The 20721-nt window shown below is 33.5% G+C and overlaps 1 protein-coding gene across 1 annotated transcript; it reads right to left on the bottom strand.

Moving 5' to 3' along the window:
• Window positions 1-8977: 8977 nt before the first annotated feature.
• On the bottom strand, window positions 8978-20446 carry LOC114325344 (tRNA selenocysteine 1-associated protein 1). The gene is made up of 5 exons (XM_050642613.1): window positions 20270-20446; window positions 19863-20217; window positions 17910-18169; window positions 17601-17697; window positions 8978-12467 (listed from the first exon to the last, which is right to left on the bottom strand). Exons 1-5 carry the CDS (start codon window positions 20312-20314, stop codon window positions 12346-12348), a joined length of 879 nt encoding a protein of 292 aa, XP_050498570.1. The 5' UTR covers window positions 20315-20446; the 3' UTR covers window positions 8978-12345.
• Window positions 20447-20721: the final 275 nt, after the last annotated feature.

Here is a 20721-nt window from a genome sequence, read left to right as displayed (position 1 = left end):
AAAAAATAAGGCACTAAGAATTTGAAAATTAAACTTGAATGACTAAGAAATTTTGAACAATCTCGCATATGTTAGCTTTATTTATAATTTTTATCATGAAATAATGAAGTTTGAGATTTGCTTTATCAAATTGAACTTGTAAGCAAGCAAAACGATTGTTGTATACCAAAACAATTACAAAAATAATACGCGAGCTTAATTTTTATACTTCAATGAATGTCGACACGAATCAAGTTTTCTGTTAACCCAAATATTAAAATATCAAAGGGTACTCATGAGAATGGGTCTCAGAGAATCCATATGAAACGAGTCTTGTACTCTAATACAGAGTATGGTATACATGAAAATAGACGTAAACTTCTCTATTTTCTCCCAAGACCAAAGGTTTTAATTTAATTACTGCGTATATACTTGTCAACTGCAAACGACGCTTTACGACGGAAGGAGGGGAGGGTATTAAAAACTGCAAAATTTTTACGACGTAGTTTATGGATGCTCCCTGTATACATATCGACGTACGTTTTAAGTTTTGACTTTGTTTGAAAATGAATCGTCACGCATGGGCAAAGATAAAATGCAACAACTATATGAATTTGTCTACCGAATAAATCATTGTTTTTGATCCCTAGTCAGTTTTATCCGCATTTAGTTTAAATGCGGATAAAACACAAAAAATTTCACTTATCACTGACTCTGAATGCATTGCCAGCATTATTAACTAATCTAGTAGAAACTTTTTGTTTTCTCGGAGCAAAATGGCAATTTGGAGCTTATCATAAGTGTCTTTTACTTTGGAATAAATAATATCAAATATTGATGGTTCGATCCTTAATTCTTCCAAAAAAGCGATAAGTTTGAAACTTCTTCACGCATATGTGAATGTTGTCTTCACTTTTTCAATGATTGTTATACACTCACCGGCACAAAATTCAGCCACCCAAAATTTTTTATTAAGTTTGACAATTTATAATTTTATATTTGTATTCCAATTTTTAAGATTCTTGCATCAGTTTGTACTAGGTACATGTTTTCATGTCGTTTAATGTTATACCAGTAACAAAAATTTTTTGCTTGGATGGTATTATACAGGGGTGAATGGAAACGTATTTTCTCCTAACTTTAAAAAATTCTGTGGAAAAATTGAAAGGCTGATTTTATTACATACTCCTTTTGTATTATCCTGGAGGTATTCCTAAGATTTTGTTTTTTGAATTATCCGAATATCTCTTTTCTTTTAAAAGCTGTAAATAAAAACTAAAATTAATAACCCAAAACAAATTTAAAAACAACACAATAGCGGGTATGTCGACCTCTCGCAGCAACGACTGCTCGTAATCTGGTTGGCATGGAATCTATTTTGACTTGCTAAGATGTAGCATAATTTTTATTTAATTAATTTTGATCTGTTTGTCCTTTGTCTAGTGTGTGTTATATACTCCATCTAATTTACTTACCGTTGCACGTCATCCGCGTCATAGCCCGTGACGTCACATGATAACAACACGAAATATTTGGGCCGTAGGTGTTCTTTTTTAGAATCACTTTGCCGAGTACACTGGCATTACAGCCACTAGACATATTTTATTATATACGCGTATAAATAATATTTAAAGATTTCTATTAATGTTAACTTAAGGAAATACACAATAATATGTTTCATTTAATTTGTATAAATGGATTATAAAGCGTTTTTATGAAGCACATTTGTTCGGAATACACTGTAACTATAATCGAACGAAGGTGATATTTTGGCATAAATTGGTAACATTTATTTGACAGTACCCACCATCAAAAGTGAAATAAAACGACATAGTGAAAAATATCGGGATAGAGCAAATACGCATGTGAACCCCCTCGCGAGTGATTTATTTAACACAGTAGGTGAGGTGCGCCGCTTAAAAAAATTTAAACCAACGGACCTGATAAGCAGGTTTAACTAAGTGTACTCAGAATAACAAACAAATAACGGTTTTAAATAAATAGGTTAATTATGTAAAGGAAATAATTCACTGGAAATATTTCCTACATGTCCAATGTAAATATCCGACCATTTACTTATTGTCCTTCAATATTATATATGTGACAGATTGTAAATATACTGGGAGTCAATAAAAAAAAAAAAAAAAAAAATTTGACAGTTGCGGTGATGACACTTCATATTTATTTATATTCTTTATATTTTTTTTTATATTGTTTCATTATATTTACTGTATTTATTATGTACTTTAACGTAAGATTATAACTTAATTATTATTTTCTATTTCTAAAGATTTTATTTATTTACATTGAATATTTAAAATGAATTGAAGAATTTTTTGTAATTGGGCAACAATGTCAACTTAGAACTCTAACGTAGATAATGACGTGCAACGGTAAGTAAATTAGACGGACTGTATGTATTTATTAGTTTCAAATTTTTAAAATTTCTTGCGAATGTTGCACTTTGCTGGGATATCTTTCTAATTTGACGAAATGCCCCTGATGATGGCGAAAGTATACTTAGGCCAGATTTAATAAACTAGATGTTCGAAACCTGCCTTTTATTCCTATAGATTCTGAATAAAGATGTGTTATCCTTGCCTGCGGAATAGCCCGATATTCGTCTACCAGGGCCATAACTGTACCAAATTTTCTGGAGATCTAGGAGACGACTAATAGCTATTTTTAAATCATCCCATAAATGCTCAATAGGATTGAGATCTGGCATGCGGGGCATTCTAATATTATCAATCCAACCTCTATTTAAGGCCGGCCGTTGTATGAAAGAGAGGTCCCCTACTTTCGGTGCAACAGAGAGAAAAGATTCTTTCCCGAGAGATGCTGCCTCTATCGGAGAAATAACACAATATATATCTAAGTGAGGCCGCATAGCCGGCCGATATATAGTTTAGTTTGGTTCTTAATCAGTACAGAGAGGTATGCAGGTGCGGCCTCGCTAAGACGACTCGAAATCGTTTTATATATCGGGTGCGAACTTTTAATTTTCTAGGTGGTCTCGCTGAAAATTTTACTCGGATAAATACTGTGCTCGTATCTCGTGGTAAAATCTAAACCAAAAGTATTGGAGAAATCTATTTCGCATATTGGTTCATCATAGTTTGTTACCTACTTCTCATGTCCCAATATTATAAAATTATACCAGGGAAGAACAATTATTATATCACTCAAATATGTCTGATTGTCTATTTTAGAATGAAAATGTCTCTGTATTTTAATGAAAGCTTATAACCAAGGATGGTACTAAAGATAAGCAATTTGGTCCATCGGTCTGCCTGACCGCGAATATAACTCCTCCGTCACTGTACCAGGTAGAATGGCAAATAAGGTGTCGAATGCAAGTTTATAACCGAGGATGGTACTAAAGATGAAAAATTTGACCAAGGCTGTCTGTCTATCTGTCCGTCCGACCGCGAATGTAACTACTCCGTCATTATGCCAGGGAAAATGACAAATGAGGTTTCGAATGAACGATTATAATCCAACGATGGTACTAAAGATCAGCAATTTGGTCCGTCGGTCTGCCTGACCGCGAATATAACTCCTCCGTCACTGTACCAGGTAGAATGACCAATAAGGTGTCGAATGAAAGCTTATAACCAAGGATGGTAGTAAAGATGAGAAATTTGACCAAGGCTGTCTGTCCATCTGTTCGTCCGACCGCGAATGTAACTACTCCGTCATTATGCCAGGTAAAATGACAAATGAGGTGTGGAATGAACGGTTATAATCCAACGATGGTACTAAAGATGAGCAATATTATGTCAAAATAATTTTATTTTATCGAATTATCGCGCTAATTTCATTAAAACATGAGCACAATAAGCTAATTTGAAATAAATTAGTAAATAATATCTAAATATTAGTTTATTGCATGTATTATAATATAATATAATGCCATATGACAAGGTATTTTACTTTCCCGCACGCCGTGCGTGAAAGTGCAACTTTTGGAAACGAAATGCGTGCGTGAATCTTTAGTACCATCATTGGATTATAACCGTTCACTGTACACTCGTCACCTCATCTGTCATTCTGCCTGGCATAATGACGGAATAGTTACATTCGCGGTCGGACGGACCGATGGACAGACAGCCTTGGTCTAATTTCTCATCGTTAGTACCATCCTTGGATTATAAGCTTTCATTCGACACTTCATTTGTCATTCTACCTGGTACAGTGACGGAAGAGTTATATTCGCGGTCAGTCAGACCGAAGGACCAAATTGCTCATCTTTAGTACCATCGTTGGATTATAACCGTTCATTAGACACCTCATTTGTCATTCTACCTGGCATATTGACGGAGTAGTTACATTCGCGGTCGGACGGACAGATAGATAGGCAGCCTTGGTTAAATTTCTCATCTTTAGTACCATCCCGACTTATAAGCTTTCATTCGACACCTTATTTCTCATTCTACCTGGTACAGTGACGGAGGAGTTATATTCGAGGTCAAGCAGACCGACGTACCAAATTGCTCATCTTTAGTACCATCGTTGGATTATAACCGTTCATTCGACACCCCATTTGTCATTCTACCTTGCATAATGACGGAGTAGTTACATTCGCGGTCGGACGGACCGATGGACAGACAGCCTTCGTCTAATTTCTCATCTTTAGTACCATCCTTCGATTATAAGCTTTCATTCGACACCTCATTTGTCATTCTACCTGGTACAGTGACGGAGGAGTTATATTCGCGGTTAGGCAGACCGACGGACCAAATTGCTCATCTTTAGTACCATTGTTGGATTATAACCGTTCATTCGACACCTCATTTGTCATTCTACCTGGCATAATGACGTAGGGTTACATTCACGGTCGGACGAACAAATGAACAGACAGTATTGGTCAAATTTCTCATCTTTAGTACCATCCTTGGTTATAAGCTTTCATTCGACACCTTATTGGTCATTCTACCTGGTACAGTGACGGAGGAGTTATATTCGCGGTCAGGCAGACCGACGTACCAAATTTCTTATCTTTAGTACCATCCTTGGATTACAAGCTTTCATTCGACACCTCACTTGTCATTCTATCTGGTACAGTGACGGAGGAGTTATATTCGCGGTCAGGCAGACCGACGGACCAAATTGCTCATCTTTAGTACCATCGTTGGATTATAATCGTTCATTCGACACCTCATTTGCCATTCTACCTGGCATAATGACGAGTAGTTATATGCGCGGTCGGACGTACCGACGGCCAGACAGTATAAATTTCTCATCTTTAGTAGCATTCTTGGATTATAAGCATTCATTTGACAACTTTATTCGGCAAAAATATTGGGGATTTTTTGTCCGTGATTTTTTGCGGGGATATTTTGCCAAAAAAATTGTGGGGATTATGTGTCCGGGATTTTTTGTGGGGATTTTTTGTCCGGTATAATTTGTGGGGATTTTTTGTCCGGACCCCTAGTAAACTCATATTCGTCAAATACCGAAATCTCCAAAGGAAAGTTTCAAACGGGCCATTACGCTCCTGAATTTTTTAGGTTTTTATAATTTTTTTCGTAGCGCCATCTTATACATAATGGCTACATTAACAGAGCTTAGATTCTTACAGATTCCTATACTCTTTTCGTATTATATGTCCAAGATTTACGTTTCACATGCCATTTTCTATTAATTGAAGAAATTTATTTTAAAAGTACACCACGCAAAAAGTACTTTATTACTTCACATTTTTTTAACGTTACTTCCTTCCATTACATATATATTAGTGCTAGACGAAATTTTATCATGAAATTCATTTAAATACTTGAGTAATTTAGATATAAACGCTCTTATATTTATTGAGAAAAAAGCAAAACTTTCACATTTTTTTATAAACAGTACACAACAGGTAGGATACCAAAAATATGGCTGTAATTAGCGAGATATATTGTTAGTAGGTTAAGCATTTTTCGGTATACATATATGCTCTAGATTATGAGTGGTGTACTTTATAAAGGTGATGGGATCGCCTATACTTATAACATTACCAATGGCCCGCCTTAAGAGCAAACAGTAGCGATCAACAGGTAGTAGTAAACGCGTTCCAAGATTGCGGCTCTAATTTTGAATATGTTGTCGAGATATTTGGCACACATATTCGTAATATAATAAAGAATGGTGGTACAGAGCCCAATTTCAGAAATATGTTAGTATGTGGAAATTACTCTATAACTAAATAAAATATTGAAAAAGGAGCCTGTACCACCATTAAGAAAGACAAAAAATACACTTTCTTTAAACAAACTTTTTTATCCCGTGCCTAGATTTTGTGTCACATTTGAACTACTAAAAATCGATTTTTTTATAACAAGAAGTCGAACGTCACTGACTTGGCAACATTTCGCGCCTATGTGTATAAAAATTATTGTTTTTGATAGTATAAACGTCACTGTCAGTGTCGAATTACCCACGCACTGTTGCCTCACTTTTGAAAGTTCGCAGAACTTTCGCAATCTTGGACCGCGTTTGTTGCTACCTGTTGATCGCTACTGTGTGCTCTTAAAATATTTATGTTTATGAGAAATCAGTGTTTTTATTTACAAAAAATTGTACAGCTCTGACAAGAGATACTCGGATAATTCAAAAACCAAAATCTTATGAATATCTCCAGGATAATATAAAAGGAGTATGTAACAAAATCAGCGCCCCAATTTTTCCAAAGAATTTTTTAAAGTTAGGAGAAAATACAACACTTCCATTCGCACCCCCGTATAATGCCATATAAGCAAAGATTCTTTTTTACCGAAACGACACCAAAACATGTACCTACAAACTGATGTAGACCGGGCGGTATCGTCGCCCCCGCTAGCGCTATTATTCCGATTCGATTTTTTTGCACAAACTTACTCAAAAAGAGGTCCTTATAACATATCCACAGGGTGCCGGGCGGTGCCGTGGTCGAAAAATTTTTTAAACAATTTTTTTTAAACAAATTCACAAAAATAATTTATTTATTTCCAACAATTTTTTTTAGATAATTTGGATCATTCTGAGCAAAAAAGGTCTCCTGTCATTTTTCTCTAAAATTGACTGTTGTCGAGTTATACGCGATTAAAAATTTGAAAAATGCGAAAATGGCTATTTTTAAAGTCTTCATAACTCGATTAAAAATGATTATTATGAAATTCACAAAGTAACAAAATCAAGATTCAAATACCTTCTTCAACGTCCTGAAGAGATTTTTGTCACTATTTTATTAAAAAGCTGTTATTTTTAGTTATTAACAATTAGCGATATAGTCCAACTGTTACGTCGCCCTCGTTAGCGGAACTATTTCGATTCGATTTTTTTGCACAAACTTACTCAAAAAGAGGTCTTTATAACATATCCACAGGGTGCCGGGCGGTGCCGTGGTCGAAAAATTTTTTTGTTGAAACAATTTTTCGACCACCGGCCGGCACTCTGTGGATATGTTATAAGGACCTATTTTTGAGTAAGTTTGTGCAAAAAAATCTAATCGAAATAGTTCCGCTAACGGGGGCGACGATACAGTTGGACCATACCGCTAATTGTTAATAACTAAAAATAACAGCTTTGTAATAAAATAATGACAAAAATCTCTTCAGGACGCTGAAGAAGGTATTTCAATCTTGATTTTGTCACTTTTTGAATTTCATAATAATCATTTTTAATCGAGTTATGAAGTCTTGAAATGGCCATTTTCGCATTTTTCAAATTTTTAATCGCATATAACTCGACAACAATCAATTTTAGAGAAAAATTACAACAGACCTTTTTTGCTCAGAATGAAATGAGCCAAGTATCTAAAAAAAATTGTTGGAAATGAAAAAGTTATTTTTGTGAATTTGTTTAAAAAAAATTGTTTAAAAATTTTTTCGACCACGGCACCGCAAGGCACCCTGTGGATATATTATGAGGACCCCTTTTTGAGTAAGTTTGTGCAAAAAAATCTGATCGAAATTGTTTCGCTAACGGGGGCGACGATACAGTTAGACTATAGCGCTAATTGTTAATAACTAAAAATAACAGCTTTGTAATAAATTAATGACAAAAATCTCTTCAAAAAGCTGAAGAAGGTATTTGAATCTTGATTTTGTCACTTTTTGAATTTCATAATAATCATTTTTGATCGAGTTATAAATCCTTGAAAATGGCCATTTTCGCATTTTTCAAATTTTTAATCGCGTATAACTCGACAACAGTCAAGTTTAGAGAAAAATGACAAGAGACCTTTTTTGCTCAGAATGACCCAAGTTATCTAAAAAAAATGTTGGAAATATAAAAATTATTTTTGTGAATTTGTTTAAAAAATTTTTAGATCACGGCACCGCCCGGCACCCTGTGGATATGTTATAAGGACCTCTTTTTGAGTAAGTTTGTGCAAAAAAATCTGATCGAAATAGTTCCGTTAACGGGGGCGACGATACAGTTGGACTATAGCGCTAATTGTTAATAACTAAAAATAACAGCTTTGTAATAAATTAATGACAAAAATCTCTTCAGGACGCTAAAGAAGGTATTTGAATCTTGATCTTGTCACTTTTTTAATTTCATAATAATAATTTTTAATCGAGTTATGAAGCCCTGAAAATGGCCATATTCGCATTTTTCAAATTTTTAATCGCGTATAACTCGACAATAGTCAATTTTAGAGAAAAATGACAAGAGACATTTTTTGCTCAGAATGACCCAAGTTATGTAAAAAAAAATTTGGAAATAAAAAAATTATTTTTGTGAATTTGTTTAAAAAAATTGTTTAAACATTTTTTCGACCACGGCACCGCCCGGCACCCTGTGGATATGTTATAAGGACCTCTTTTTGAGTAAGTTTGTGCAAAAAAATCGAATCGGAATAATTGCGCTAGCGGGGGCGACGATACTGCCCGGTCTAATGAAAGAATCTTGAAAATCGGAGTACAATAAAGTTATAAATTGTCAAACTTAATCAAAAATTTTGGGTGGCGGAATTTTGTGCCGGTGAGTGTATAATAAATCTGATGTATACTATATTACAAGAAACAGCTTTAATCACATGAAAGAATTTTTATTACATAATTATTACATAAAATACCAATATTACATGATCTATCAAAATATTCTAAACATAAATTATACACTTACATCAGAAACGTACTTATAACGTAAATTCACGGTGCCCATGGAGGTTAAATGACCTGCGTTGATTGTATTATATAGGATAGGTGCAATACACAGGAACATTACGGGTCGCGGACGATTCCCCAATTTTCATCAATATGACTAACATTGCGCGTAACTTTGATATGAGAATTATAAAAAAAATATGCATTGAAATCCAGATCCCGTAATTCGTGCGTGATAAAGTGAGTACAAAGACATACATATTTGTTTCTTTGTAATTACAGCTTCAATTTACCGTACTCTTCTCGTAGACTCTGCGAATAAGGTAGAGTCGTGTTGGGGAAAAGTCGCGCGCCCGAACATTACAATGGCAGCTAATCTGGAAAGCTCAACGTAGGTAGCGCTCGTGTAGTAGGAGGTCACGTCAATTTACGTCAACATTTCAAATCAATCTATTTCCAAGTAAATAATGCATATTTGATTCGCTGTGTGAATTAAACTTGAGAAAATAAAATCCCTCAAGATATTCTGAGGAGAAAAAAGTGGATTGTAGTAATAAGAAGGAATAAATATGTGCCGACAATAAACGCACGTATCTGCAATAAACATTTTGTTGAAACAGATTACGTAATGCCCTTAGATTCGACTGTAAAAATAGAATACTTCACTATAAAATTCAGATCAAAATTTATTATAAACGCACGGATTAATATATGCAATTTTATGTACATTCACACTGTTGCCACATCTAGAATCGCTTGTTATGGAGTGAACATATAAAAAAATTTATATTTGAAGTAATAAAAATACTATAGAAAAATGTGAAATACTAATTTTAAATAATTCTCAAGTTCTCAATATTTTTAGTGACTAAAACATAACCTGATCAAGCCTAACCTAATCGAAAATAATATAAACAAGTTAATAACTGAAAATTAAAGTGATCTAGTAGGTCCATTCAAATATTCTTTAGTGATTAAAATATAGCCTGATCAAACCTAACCCTAAATTTTTCTAATTTCACCTTAAATTTAAGGTCGCTCTTCACGTAGACAAACACCCAAATAATTGTACTTAATTAAATGAACACATTCTATATTTCCATAAGGAATTATATTTTTTTTAATAAGACAACATTGCAGAATCAGCTGCGCTCAAACCCATGCTTAAACCAAATTTACACCAAATGCGCAACAGCCATGGCGGCCATATTTTGAAAACATCACATTTTTAAATGAGATTAATGCTGAGCGCACTTAATTGTGAATTTTAAATTGATAAAAAAGTAAGGCCGCACATATCATATTATACACAGTTGTCATACTCGTGTGGGGAGTGAGTCAATACCAAATAAATACCCTCTGAGCTATAGAAATAAAACATTGAGACGATGATTAATATAGTTTATCATTCGATAATAAACGTTGACCTCCAACTACAGTAGCGCCGCCAAGCGGGAGAAACGGCGTACATAGGTGCCATTAGGAACCTTGTGTGATGCATTAAACGAACTTTTACAACAAATCTCAAAACTATTCTTACATTTTTGGTTGTCACTTTGATGCAGTAAAGGTTGTTGAAAACTGTTGTCGGCTCATCCACTAACTAAGCAAAAATCAAGGGAAGTACTAAATTGTTTATATTTTTCTGGTCACATTTGCATACTACATCCGTAAAACTAGATTTTCTCTTTTACGACATACTTATAACTTCTAGAAGATATAAGCTCGTCCAGGGAGCCGTATACTTCTAATAAGTACCGGCGCAAATTGATCCTAAGCAGACACAACCTGGAACCGGCGAGTTGCGTAGACCGTTCTGCGCATCCTACTATCAGTTCATGCGTTCGCAGGTCGAGCTTGGGAAGGTTTGTCATCGACGTACAGTTTTCTTGGGCTTGGGACGGGTGTTTTTGTTTTGCGAGATGGAAATATCTGAAATGAATAAGCGGCGATATATTTTACACTATCTTGAATGAATAACATTTTATTGCTCTGTTGTATCAATCAGCACTACTCTACAAGTTTTCGTTTATTTGTTTTAATATGTATTTTATTATATAATATAGTAGGCGCAATAGTAGGCAATATAATATATTTGATTAAAACAGTGAATTTTTTACAGGTTAAGTATTTTTAATTTCTTGTGAAGTATCTAGTTAGTGTGGCTTTAGCCAATAAATCAAAGTTATGCATTTACAAGAGCATATTATTTGAAAAATAAAGAGTACCATAATGTGTCATAATTATAATCTCCTTTATACAGATCAAAAAATTGTTTAGTATGTATTTCTAAATGCACACAATCATTGGAAAATGATTCATGGTAAAAAATATTTATTAATGACACTGTTATCGACAAAGTCGCTCAATTTTAAACTTGTCATCATATATTTATTAGACTTTTGTTTATCGTTAAAAATTAAATGATGGTTGGGAATTGTATTTTTTGTGTGATTTAATATTTTATCAAAAACATAATCAGCAAAAATCTTATTTAAAACATGCGAACCGTTTTTGCAATCACAATCAATGCAGTGTTTAACTTATGCTTGTTATTATAAAGGTATGTAGAAATATAATACTCAGTGTAAGATATCTTTTTATGCACCCGCTTATGATCAAATTCGATGTTTTCGAAAGTCATACCGCTACGACTACTAGGGACATGTAAGATATTATTAAAACGTTACTAGTTACATGTACGGAACTACCGTTTTTTAGTTGCCTACTCAATTCAGTACAAGGATCAGATACATCAGTATTTTGTAATCAGTATTTGTACTCAGTACCACTGAGAACCGGTATCAATAGTAACCGTTACACGTTTGCACTTATTTTGCCCGTCTCTATTCGTTACGGCGACAGCCGATGGTCGGGTTAGCTTGTGTTTAATATGTGGCACGCTAGAAAAATAACTACACAGGTCACCCGTCCCACCGGCGCAGGTTGTGACTCGCTTAGGTTCAATATGCGCCGGGGCTAAGCACTTTAAGCTGATTAGATTTGAAGTTAAATTCATGGATCAATACATTTTTCTCAAATAAGTCTCTAAAATGCTAGGCAAACACAATCCACTTTTTTATGCTTATTTTATCTTTTATTTTCAACAATACCTCTAATTGCCACTAGTTAAAATTCTTTTTATTTCCTTCTTCATTTAACCTACATGGGCAACAGATTTAAAAGTAATAGAAAAATGTACCTATAAACCATACAAAGTCAAAAATTCAAAATACATGAAATAGTTGTCATTGAGATATTTTTGTTTGACAACCAGGTATTATTTATATCAAGCAACATCTACCATTTCGTACGGTAACCATTTGGAACTCTCCAAGGCATCCCATAAATTACAATCTGCATCAAGTTTCTCTCGATTCATTTTGTCGACATCCAAAGGAATGGTATGTTCTGAAAATAGAAATAGTTTAATATATATTTGCACTGATAATAATTTAGAATGCAGTTTACTATCATACAACTAAATCGCTCTTAAAGTTTATAAAACTTTTCTAGTCACGTGTACTTTCAGTATATTAAGATCAACTGTTTATCTTCTGGTAAAATATGTCCGCTGCGCTAAGAATTCTTCATCCCTCTCGTATATTACGAGACCATAAACTGCACCTCATTGTTGAGCTTCATATTTTACATCTTTCATTTGTGTTACAATATCCTCAAAACAAGAGGAATGAAGACAATATTTGCCCCCCAATAAAAACTGTTATCTCTTGTCTGATCAATCAAAGACAATATTTCAAATTAACAACACAGAGTTCATGGAATTCCTTGTCCAGACTGCCTGATCTTGCATAGGCCAAACCAAGCGTAGAACGGAAACTAGATTTATGAACATTACATTTCTAAAAAATTTCCTTAAATTTTCATAACCATTATAATCTTTTCAATCATATACATTTCTTGCTATAAGATTGAATATCATCATTCCTATTTACTCTATTTTAACAGGTTTCTATTCATATATACTTAAATCGGCTCCTCAACTTATACAACCAACAACACAATGTCCACATGACGTTAATTTCCATATTAATTTTTCTCTATAATAGTATACCAATTCAAAAGTTTAACTTAATTTATTTTCTTTCATTACCATCTGTTTTATCCTCATTTTATCGTTTTTACCAATTTGTTCAGTTTTCTTATTTTTCAACTAATTTGGGGTAAAGTGGAAGGGGTAAAAACCAAAAGGGTCTAAGTGACATTTTTTTAAAAAATGAGTTAAGCGCATATATCAAAAGTTAAAACTAAACATTACTTGCTGGCAAAATGATCCAATTGATTTTTAAACGTTCTGCGCCATCTCTTGGTAAAGGGAAAAATTAGGGAACTAAAATGGAGGAATATTTCCAAGAAGGAAAGTAATGATCTTGACATTTACTCTGATTATGATAATTAATATTTTTTTATAATCTTTACTATTACCGTTGAGTGATTAACACTCAAATATATTACGCGTTTTTTTTTCTTAAAAACCCCATATGAAGTATCTTTACAGATTTTACAATAAGCAATTAATTTTAACATTGAATATCTCCAAACGAACATAACGGCACTAAGATCCTTTTGGTTCTTACCCCTTCAATTAAGAATTTTAAATTCAAAAATTTTTGTAAAACAAAATGTGTCTCTTTCTTTTTAATTACAATAGATTTAAAGGATAGACTTTTTCAGATATTAAAAACTTTTATCATATCATTTGATCATAACCATTTTGTTATAATTTTTAAAAATCGACTACCTTAGTCCTGTACCGTCACTGTCACTTCAATCATTTCCTTATAAACTTTTGACACTTGGCAGACATTCGTGGCCCAAGATGGTTGTTAAAGTTTTCGTTTAGGGTTTCACCATGTTCCCAGAGGTATCTCTAACATCAGCGTTAAGCCTTCGTTAATTTAAACACACTAGAATGTAGATTGAATTGTAATTACAACCACTGTTTGGTTCTGGGGCTAGTTAGCAAGTATATCAGTAGGTAATCGTAACCACAATTTTTTAACATTCAAAATTTCAACCATCTTTTCAATTTTAATAGTGGGATTACGTATTCTATTTTAGGTTCACTGATGATGGACTAATAAGTCCGAAAACGTTCGTTCTGAACACATTTGATACAATCCATTGGGATTTTTAGAATTGTTATATTACATGAGACATGGCTTACAGAAGAAATCTCTGATGTTGAGCTTGGGCTGTTTGAATATAATATATACAGAAGGGACCGTAATGCAACTACCAGTGATGCTTCAAGGGGTGGTGGTGTGTTGATCGCTGTCGCTAAGAATATCCCTGCGCAATTGGTGGAGTCAAGCCCCGGCCTGGAGCAATTATTTGTTCAAATTGGCTCTGGTTCTAATAAAACCGTTATAGGATGTGTATATATTCCACCAAGATCATCTCCAGAAAAATACCAACTTTTCAGTGACAATATAGACAGCCTCTCTGAAAAGTACCAATGCCCAATGCTCTTACTTGGAGATTTTAACTTGCCGAAGGCCTCATGGACATTTGACCAGTTCTGTTCTCATGCCATCTACTCTCCAGATACTTTGCACCAGGATGCCGAATCAATTGAGGTAATGTCAAACTTATGTGCTTTTCACAATTTGTACCAACTTAACAATGTTCCCAACCATTTGGGCAAAACCCTGGACCTGGTTTTTGGTTCGAATGCCCTTTCAGTAGTTGTGACTTTGGCAGATGATGCTCTGGTCCCCGAGGATAGTTACCGTCCAGCCCTGAATATAACATTAAGAATATCAGATAGTCATACTAATTTAGTTAATGCAACCAAGGATGAATATTATTATGACTTCAAGTTAGCAGACTTTAATTTGTTAAATAGCTATCTTGGAGAGGTTAATTGGGACATGATATTATTAAAACATTCTATCAATGACATGCTTAATATTTTTTATGATGTTCTTTACACAGTTATACACATGGTAGTACCACAAAAGAAAGTGTCTCAAGGATACTTTCCAAGATGGTTCTCTCAAGAATTAAAAAATGTTATTATTTTAAAAAAGCAAGCACACAAAGCATTTAAAGAATCTGGGAGTAGGTATGATTGTATTACTTTTTCAAGATTAAGATCACAATGTAAAGTCCTATCTAAAACTTGTTACAATGAATTTGTGTCCAGCTCGGAAAATGCTATTGTCAATGAGAGTAATGTGAAAAAATTCTGGTCCTATGTCAACTCACAACGAAAATCGAATGATTTACCATCTGAAATGTTTTACAACGAGGTGAGTTGCCAACTGGGGCCTGATCTTCCAGATCTATTTGCAGATTATTTTAAAACTGTTTACTCAACAAAAGTTTGTCAGGCGGTTGAATCTTTATCTTTTAATGATATCAGCATAAATGATCTTCAAATCAGTATTTCAACAATTTATGAAGAGATTTGTAATCTAAATACCAACAAGAGTCCAGGGCCAGATGGAATACCCCCCATTATTCTAAAATCATGTAGTTTCGTACTTTCTCGTCCTCTCTATATGATATTTAACTCTTCTTTAAAGTCTGGTTATTTTCCTGAGTTTTGGAAGACTAGCTTCTTGACCCCCATATACAAATCAGGAAATAAAGCTGATGTGTGCAATTATAGGCCAGTTTGCAATTTAAATGTAATTCCAAAACTATTTGAAAAAATAGTAACAAAATATCTTACATCAGTGTTATCATCAACAATAATACCCCAGCAGTATGGATTTCTAAATGGAAGGTCTACTGAGCTTAATTTACTAGTTTACAGTGAGTTTCTGTCAGGTGTCTTGGATGGTGGTGGTGAGGTACACAGTATATACCCTGACTTTTCTAAGGCATTTGACAGGGTAAATCATACAATTTTATTGGATAAGCTGAGGACAGCAGGTTTGGGTGGTAGTTTGTTGAGCTGGATCGGCAGCTATTTGTCTGATAGATCTCAAATAGTAAAGGTCAAAGGCTTTAAATCTAAGGAGATAAAAGTACCTTTTGGTGTGCCTCAAGGGTCTCATTTGGGACCCTTGTTATTTAACATCTTTATAAATGACATCCAGAGTTGCTTTCAATATTCCGAATTTCTATGTTTTGCTGATGACCTAAAATGCTTCAAAACTGTCTCTTCTACCACTGATTGTATTAACTTGCAGTCAGATTTGTCCAGACTTGTGGACTGGTGTGAAAGAAATTGCATGGATTTAAACCCAAAAAAATGCCTCACTATGTATTTCTCTAAAAGGCGTATCCCCTTGGCTTTTCCCTATGAAATTTCTAACACCATCTTGATCAATATGTCAGCTACTAAGGATCTTGGAGTCTTATTTGACAATGCTCTATCCTTCCGATTTCATATCGCAGAGATTGTTTCTAGAGCTCTTAAAATGGTTGGCTTTGTCAAGAGATCTACAAGAGATTTCACAAATCTCTCGGCAATCCGCCTATTGTATAGTTCATTGGTCAGACCCCTATTGGAGTATGCTTCTTCAGTCTGGAATCCCCTCTATATATGCCATGTACACAAATTAGAACAAGTGCAAAGAAGATTTTTGCGGTATTTGGCCTTTAAGGCTGGTGTGGATCCCCCTGACAACTACCATTACAACTATGATTCACTTCACACGAGATTTTCTCTTCCTCCTCTCCAGATTCGCAGGCAATGTAGGGACTTACAGAATTTATACATAGTTTTTAATGGTATTGCTGATTGCCCAGATCTACTGTACTCTATTGGTTTGGCAGTGCCGTCAAGGAATACTAGATTTCACCGCATGTTTCAACAACCTTTATGTAGAACTAATGTAAAGTTTAATAGTTTTAGTTCAAGGTCTGTAAGGACAGCCAATAACTTATCTCCGAACATTGATTTCAGTATAAGTCAAAGTCGCTTTGTGTGCTTTGTTAAGGATTTAACGCTTGGGGAAGAACACTAATTTATAAATTTATAAGTATATTTATGGGTAGCTAGGTGATTTAGTGTTAAGTGTCCAAATAATATTTGTCAATTTATTACCTGTGATAATGTCTGTGTAATGTTACCATTTTGTGATTGTAATTAAGTATATTTACATATTTTTATAATTTATTTTGAGGTTTAATGTATATTTTAGCTCTTCAATTATTCTGTAATATTGGGTAAGGCCCGTAAATAAATAAATAAATAAATAAATACCTATTACATAGAAGTGCCACTAAAAAGTGAAGGCACAGTGTTCATACGTTTTCTTTTAGGTTCTACTATTTACGTTATAGACTCTTATGGTGCCTAAAATGATTAGCAAATTTCACCTATACCGGCTCCTAGTCTACAAGATATAATTACAATTTTGAAAAATACATGGCTGCAGTGGGCAGAAGACCTAGCCAAATTAAGTGATAATTATCCGCAAGATTCTAGTGGTGAAAACCGAGAGAACCAAACTAAGGTTAAGATTGGTGGTGGTGTGTGTGATTCCAGCAAATACTTTATAGACAAAAATGCATGTAATACCTAACAGTCACATAAAGAACACTAAATTTTTTATATTAGCTTACCTATCAAGTCCAAATCATCCTCCTTTCTTTCAGAATGCGCATTTGAATTGTCACGTGCTGCTTGGTGTTCAGATGATTGGTCATAATTATTATATCCCTGTTAAAGTAAAATAATTTTATTGGTAGGTTAAAAATAATCGTAATATATTTATACGAGAGTTTTAAATCTCAAAATTAACTGTAACATTTAAAATTATTCCTTTGTTTAAATATTACTCTGCATTTCCTGAGTGAAAAATTGTTTTGAAGCACATAATTTAAATTGTAAAATTTATAAAATCATTTTACAAAATAAAATCAATAACTTACTGGCTGCCAAGATGCATAGTTTTGCCAATACGTTGTTGGATCATAATACTGACTGAAGTCATTACTGTCATTCTGGTTTGAAGGTCCTGAATAACCAGGTAATAGTCCCTTGGGTTTAGGCACAGCATTACATATTTTCAGAGCTTTTGTTCCAAGGCCTATAAAACCATTCATAGATACTAAGCTGTCCTTCATTTCCTCTTCACTTCCAAATCTTACGAACCCATATCCTTTACTAAAACCACTGGCATCTAAAATAACTGAAAGCAAACGTTTACTATTTAATACCGGCATTTTTATATAATAGTGAAGTGCTTTATAAATAATTTGAGCATTAATAAGTGAATTGGACCATATATTTATTTTACCTCTAACCTAATAAGTGAAGTATATTTATATTTTGTAAAAAAAAATATTTTACAAGTACTACTAGACGGTGAATGGAGTCAATACAGTTTCAACATGATGGTACTTCATCACATTATAGGCGCATAGTATGAGATTTTTTATGACACAATTTTCCCATTAGATGGATTGGTAGAGGCAGTCCTTATGTCTGGCCTTTACGATAAGGTGATTTTAATTCTATCGATTATTAGGTACACTTGCGGGTATTTTAAATTCCAAAGTTTATAATGATGAAATACAGACATACTTGAACAGATTCAAGAAGCCTTACAAGAAATGAAAAGTAACCCAGACGAGATTAGGAAGCATGTCAGACAAAAAAACTAAGACTTTACATTCAACAAGGTGGTGGTTATTTTGAAAAATTACTTTAGTTTTGATAATAGATATTTTTCTGTAAATTTTCAGTGTTTCTTTTTTAATTTGTAAGATACTTACTTTGTTGATTAAAGTTATGTATTTTTTGTGGACTCTTTATTATTTATTCATTAATTAACAATAAATATTTCTTATGAATTATTTGTCGCACATTAAAAAATACTGAAATGTTGAAATTTTACCAATTTAATTAAAATAAAGTCACATTTAAATTTTTTTTCTACTTCGAGTTCTGCAATTCACATAATTTCAGAATTCAAATTTTAGATTTTACCAGAAAAACAATTTTGCCGAAAATTCAAAATGAACCACTTAATTTAGTTTTTCAACCTCTACAAATGCAGAATGAATCTTTAAAAAAAAATCAAATGCAGGTGTTGTTTTTGGGGTCAGAATATTTTTTAATCCGAACCTGAAATTCATATAAAGTAGACTCCCTTAAGTTCGGCTTCCGTTAGTTCGGTCTCCGCTTAGTCCGGCCGGCTCTGAGCATTAGTCATTAGTCAGTAAAGCAGATACAACAAATACATAATAGTAATGTGAATTGTATCACATAAAAACAAATCAATGGACATTTAAAATGGATAATGATTTACATATACAGTGGAACTTGGATATTACAGCCTCAGTAGTTACGTCATCTCGGTTGTAACGTCAATTTTTAATAGGTCCGGCCAAAACCTATTCAACAACATTATTAAAAACCCGGTTTTATCGGCTAAAAATAAGGTAACCCTCGTCTATAGTGTCATAAAATTTTAAAGACCGTTGTCATTTTTTTTATTTTATGAAGGATAAAGTGCAATGGGTTTCAGGTTTGCAAACTTTATTTTTCGGAAAGGGTTGTGCAGAAGAAAATAATTGACTTTTTTCAGCATTAGAGAACTTTTTCATAAAATGTAAGTTTTATATACATAATAGGTTTTATTTCTTATTTTTTTATATTAAATGCAGCAATAATGCTGTAATAAAATTTTGCCTCATTAAAATCTCATTTTTTTCTACCTCTTGTATAGAGTCACTCTGATATAGCGTCATTTTTTTACTTGACCCGTCAATGACGCTATAAGCAAGTTCCACTGTATATATATATATATATATATATATATATATATATATATATATATATATATATATTTATATATTTTCATAAATATTTTATCCTACCTTTTGCTGTCTTGATGGTATTGTATTTTGAAGAAAATACTCTATACAAGTTATAATCATCTACATCTGAACTTAAATCTCCAACCCACACAGAAAACTCTCTATCAATAAGGGATCTACCAGAATTACTGGCATTGTTGAGCCTGAATCGAACTGTGGGAGTTGTATTTGGAATAGGCTTGGAGTTAAGTTTGTGCATTGCATCAATAGCTTCTTCATCAGAGGCAAAATGTACAAAACAGTATCCTGCTGCTTCTCCAGTAAATTTATTACGCATAATTTTTACGCTAAGGGGGCTCTCGCCCATTTTCCGGAAAGCATTAAGAATAAACGTTTCTGTCATGAAAGGTTCCAGCTAAAAATGTATAAATGTAAGTTTTTGCTTTTAATGACCTAACAATACTTACACTCCCCATCCATAATTGGCAATGTACCATATTATTATTAGCCATTTTGCAATTTTCTAACAATTTCCAGTATAATAAAAATATCAATATCAAATTATCAATCGCCAACTACAAACATAACCTAAAATTTAAACTGTCTATTTTCTTTCTTCTCTCATCTCAGAATAGTAATTCTTCTGCACACATACACAGCCACAGCCACCTTTACTTTACAAGCCATCAAGTGCAAAAGGCAACGTCGCAATTGATGACGTCGGTAGTCTGATTCTCGGACTACCGCTTTCGAACCCACGAGTTTAAAGTACAAATTCTAATAAAATTTATAGTATTTTTTGAGTCGAACAGGAAAATATATTAGTTAAAAGCTTTTACAAAATCAAATTAAAGGTAATTCTTTGTAAGTAACGTTTATTATACAAAAAAAAAAAACCAATGACAAGAATATGTGTAAA

The sequence above is a fragment of the Diabrotica virgifera genome, chromosome 1 (genome assembly GCF_917563875.1).
Source record: "Diabrotica virgifera virgifera chromosome 1, PGI_DIABVI_V3a".
Taxonomy (NCBI): domain Eukaryota; kingdom Metazoa; phylum Arthropoda; class Insecta; order Coleoptera; family Chrysomelidae; genus Diabrotica; species Diabrotica virgifera.
Note: the sequence above shows the minus strand (reverse complement) of the source record. Positions and strands in the feature narration are given on the sequence as shown.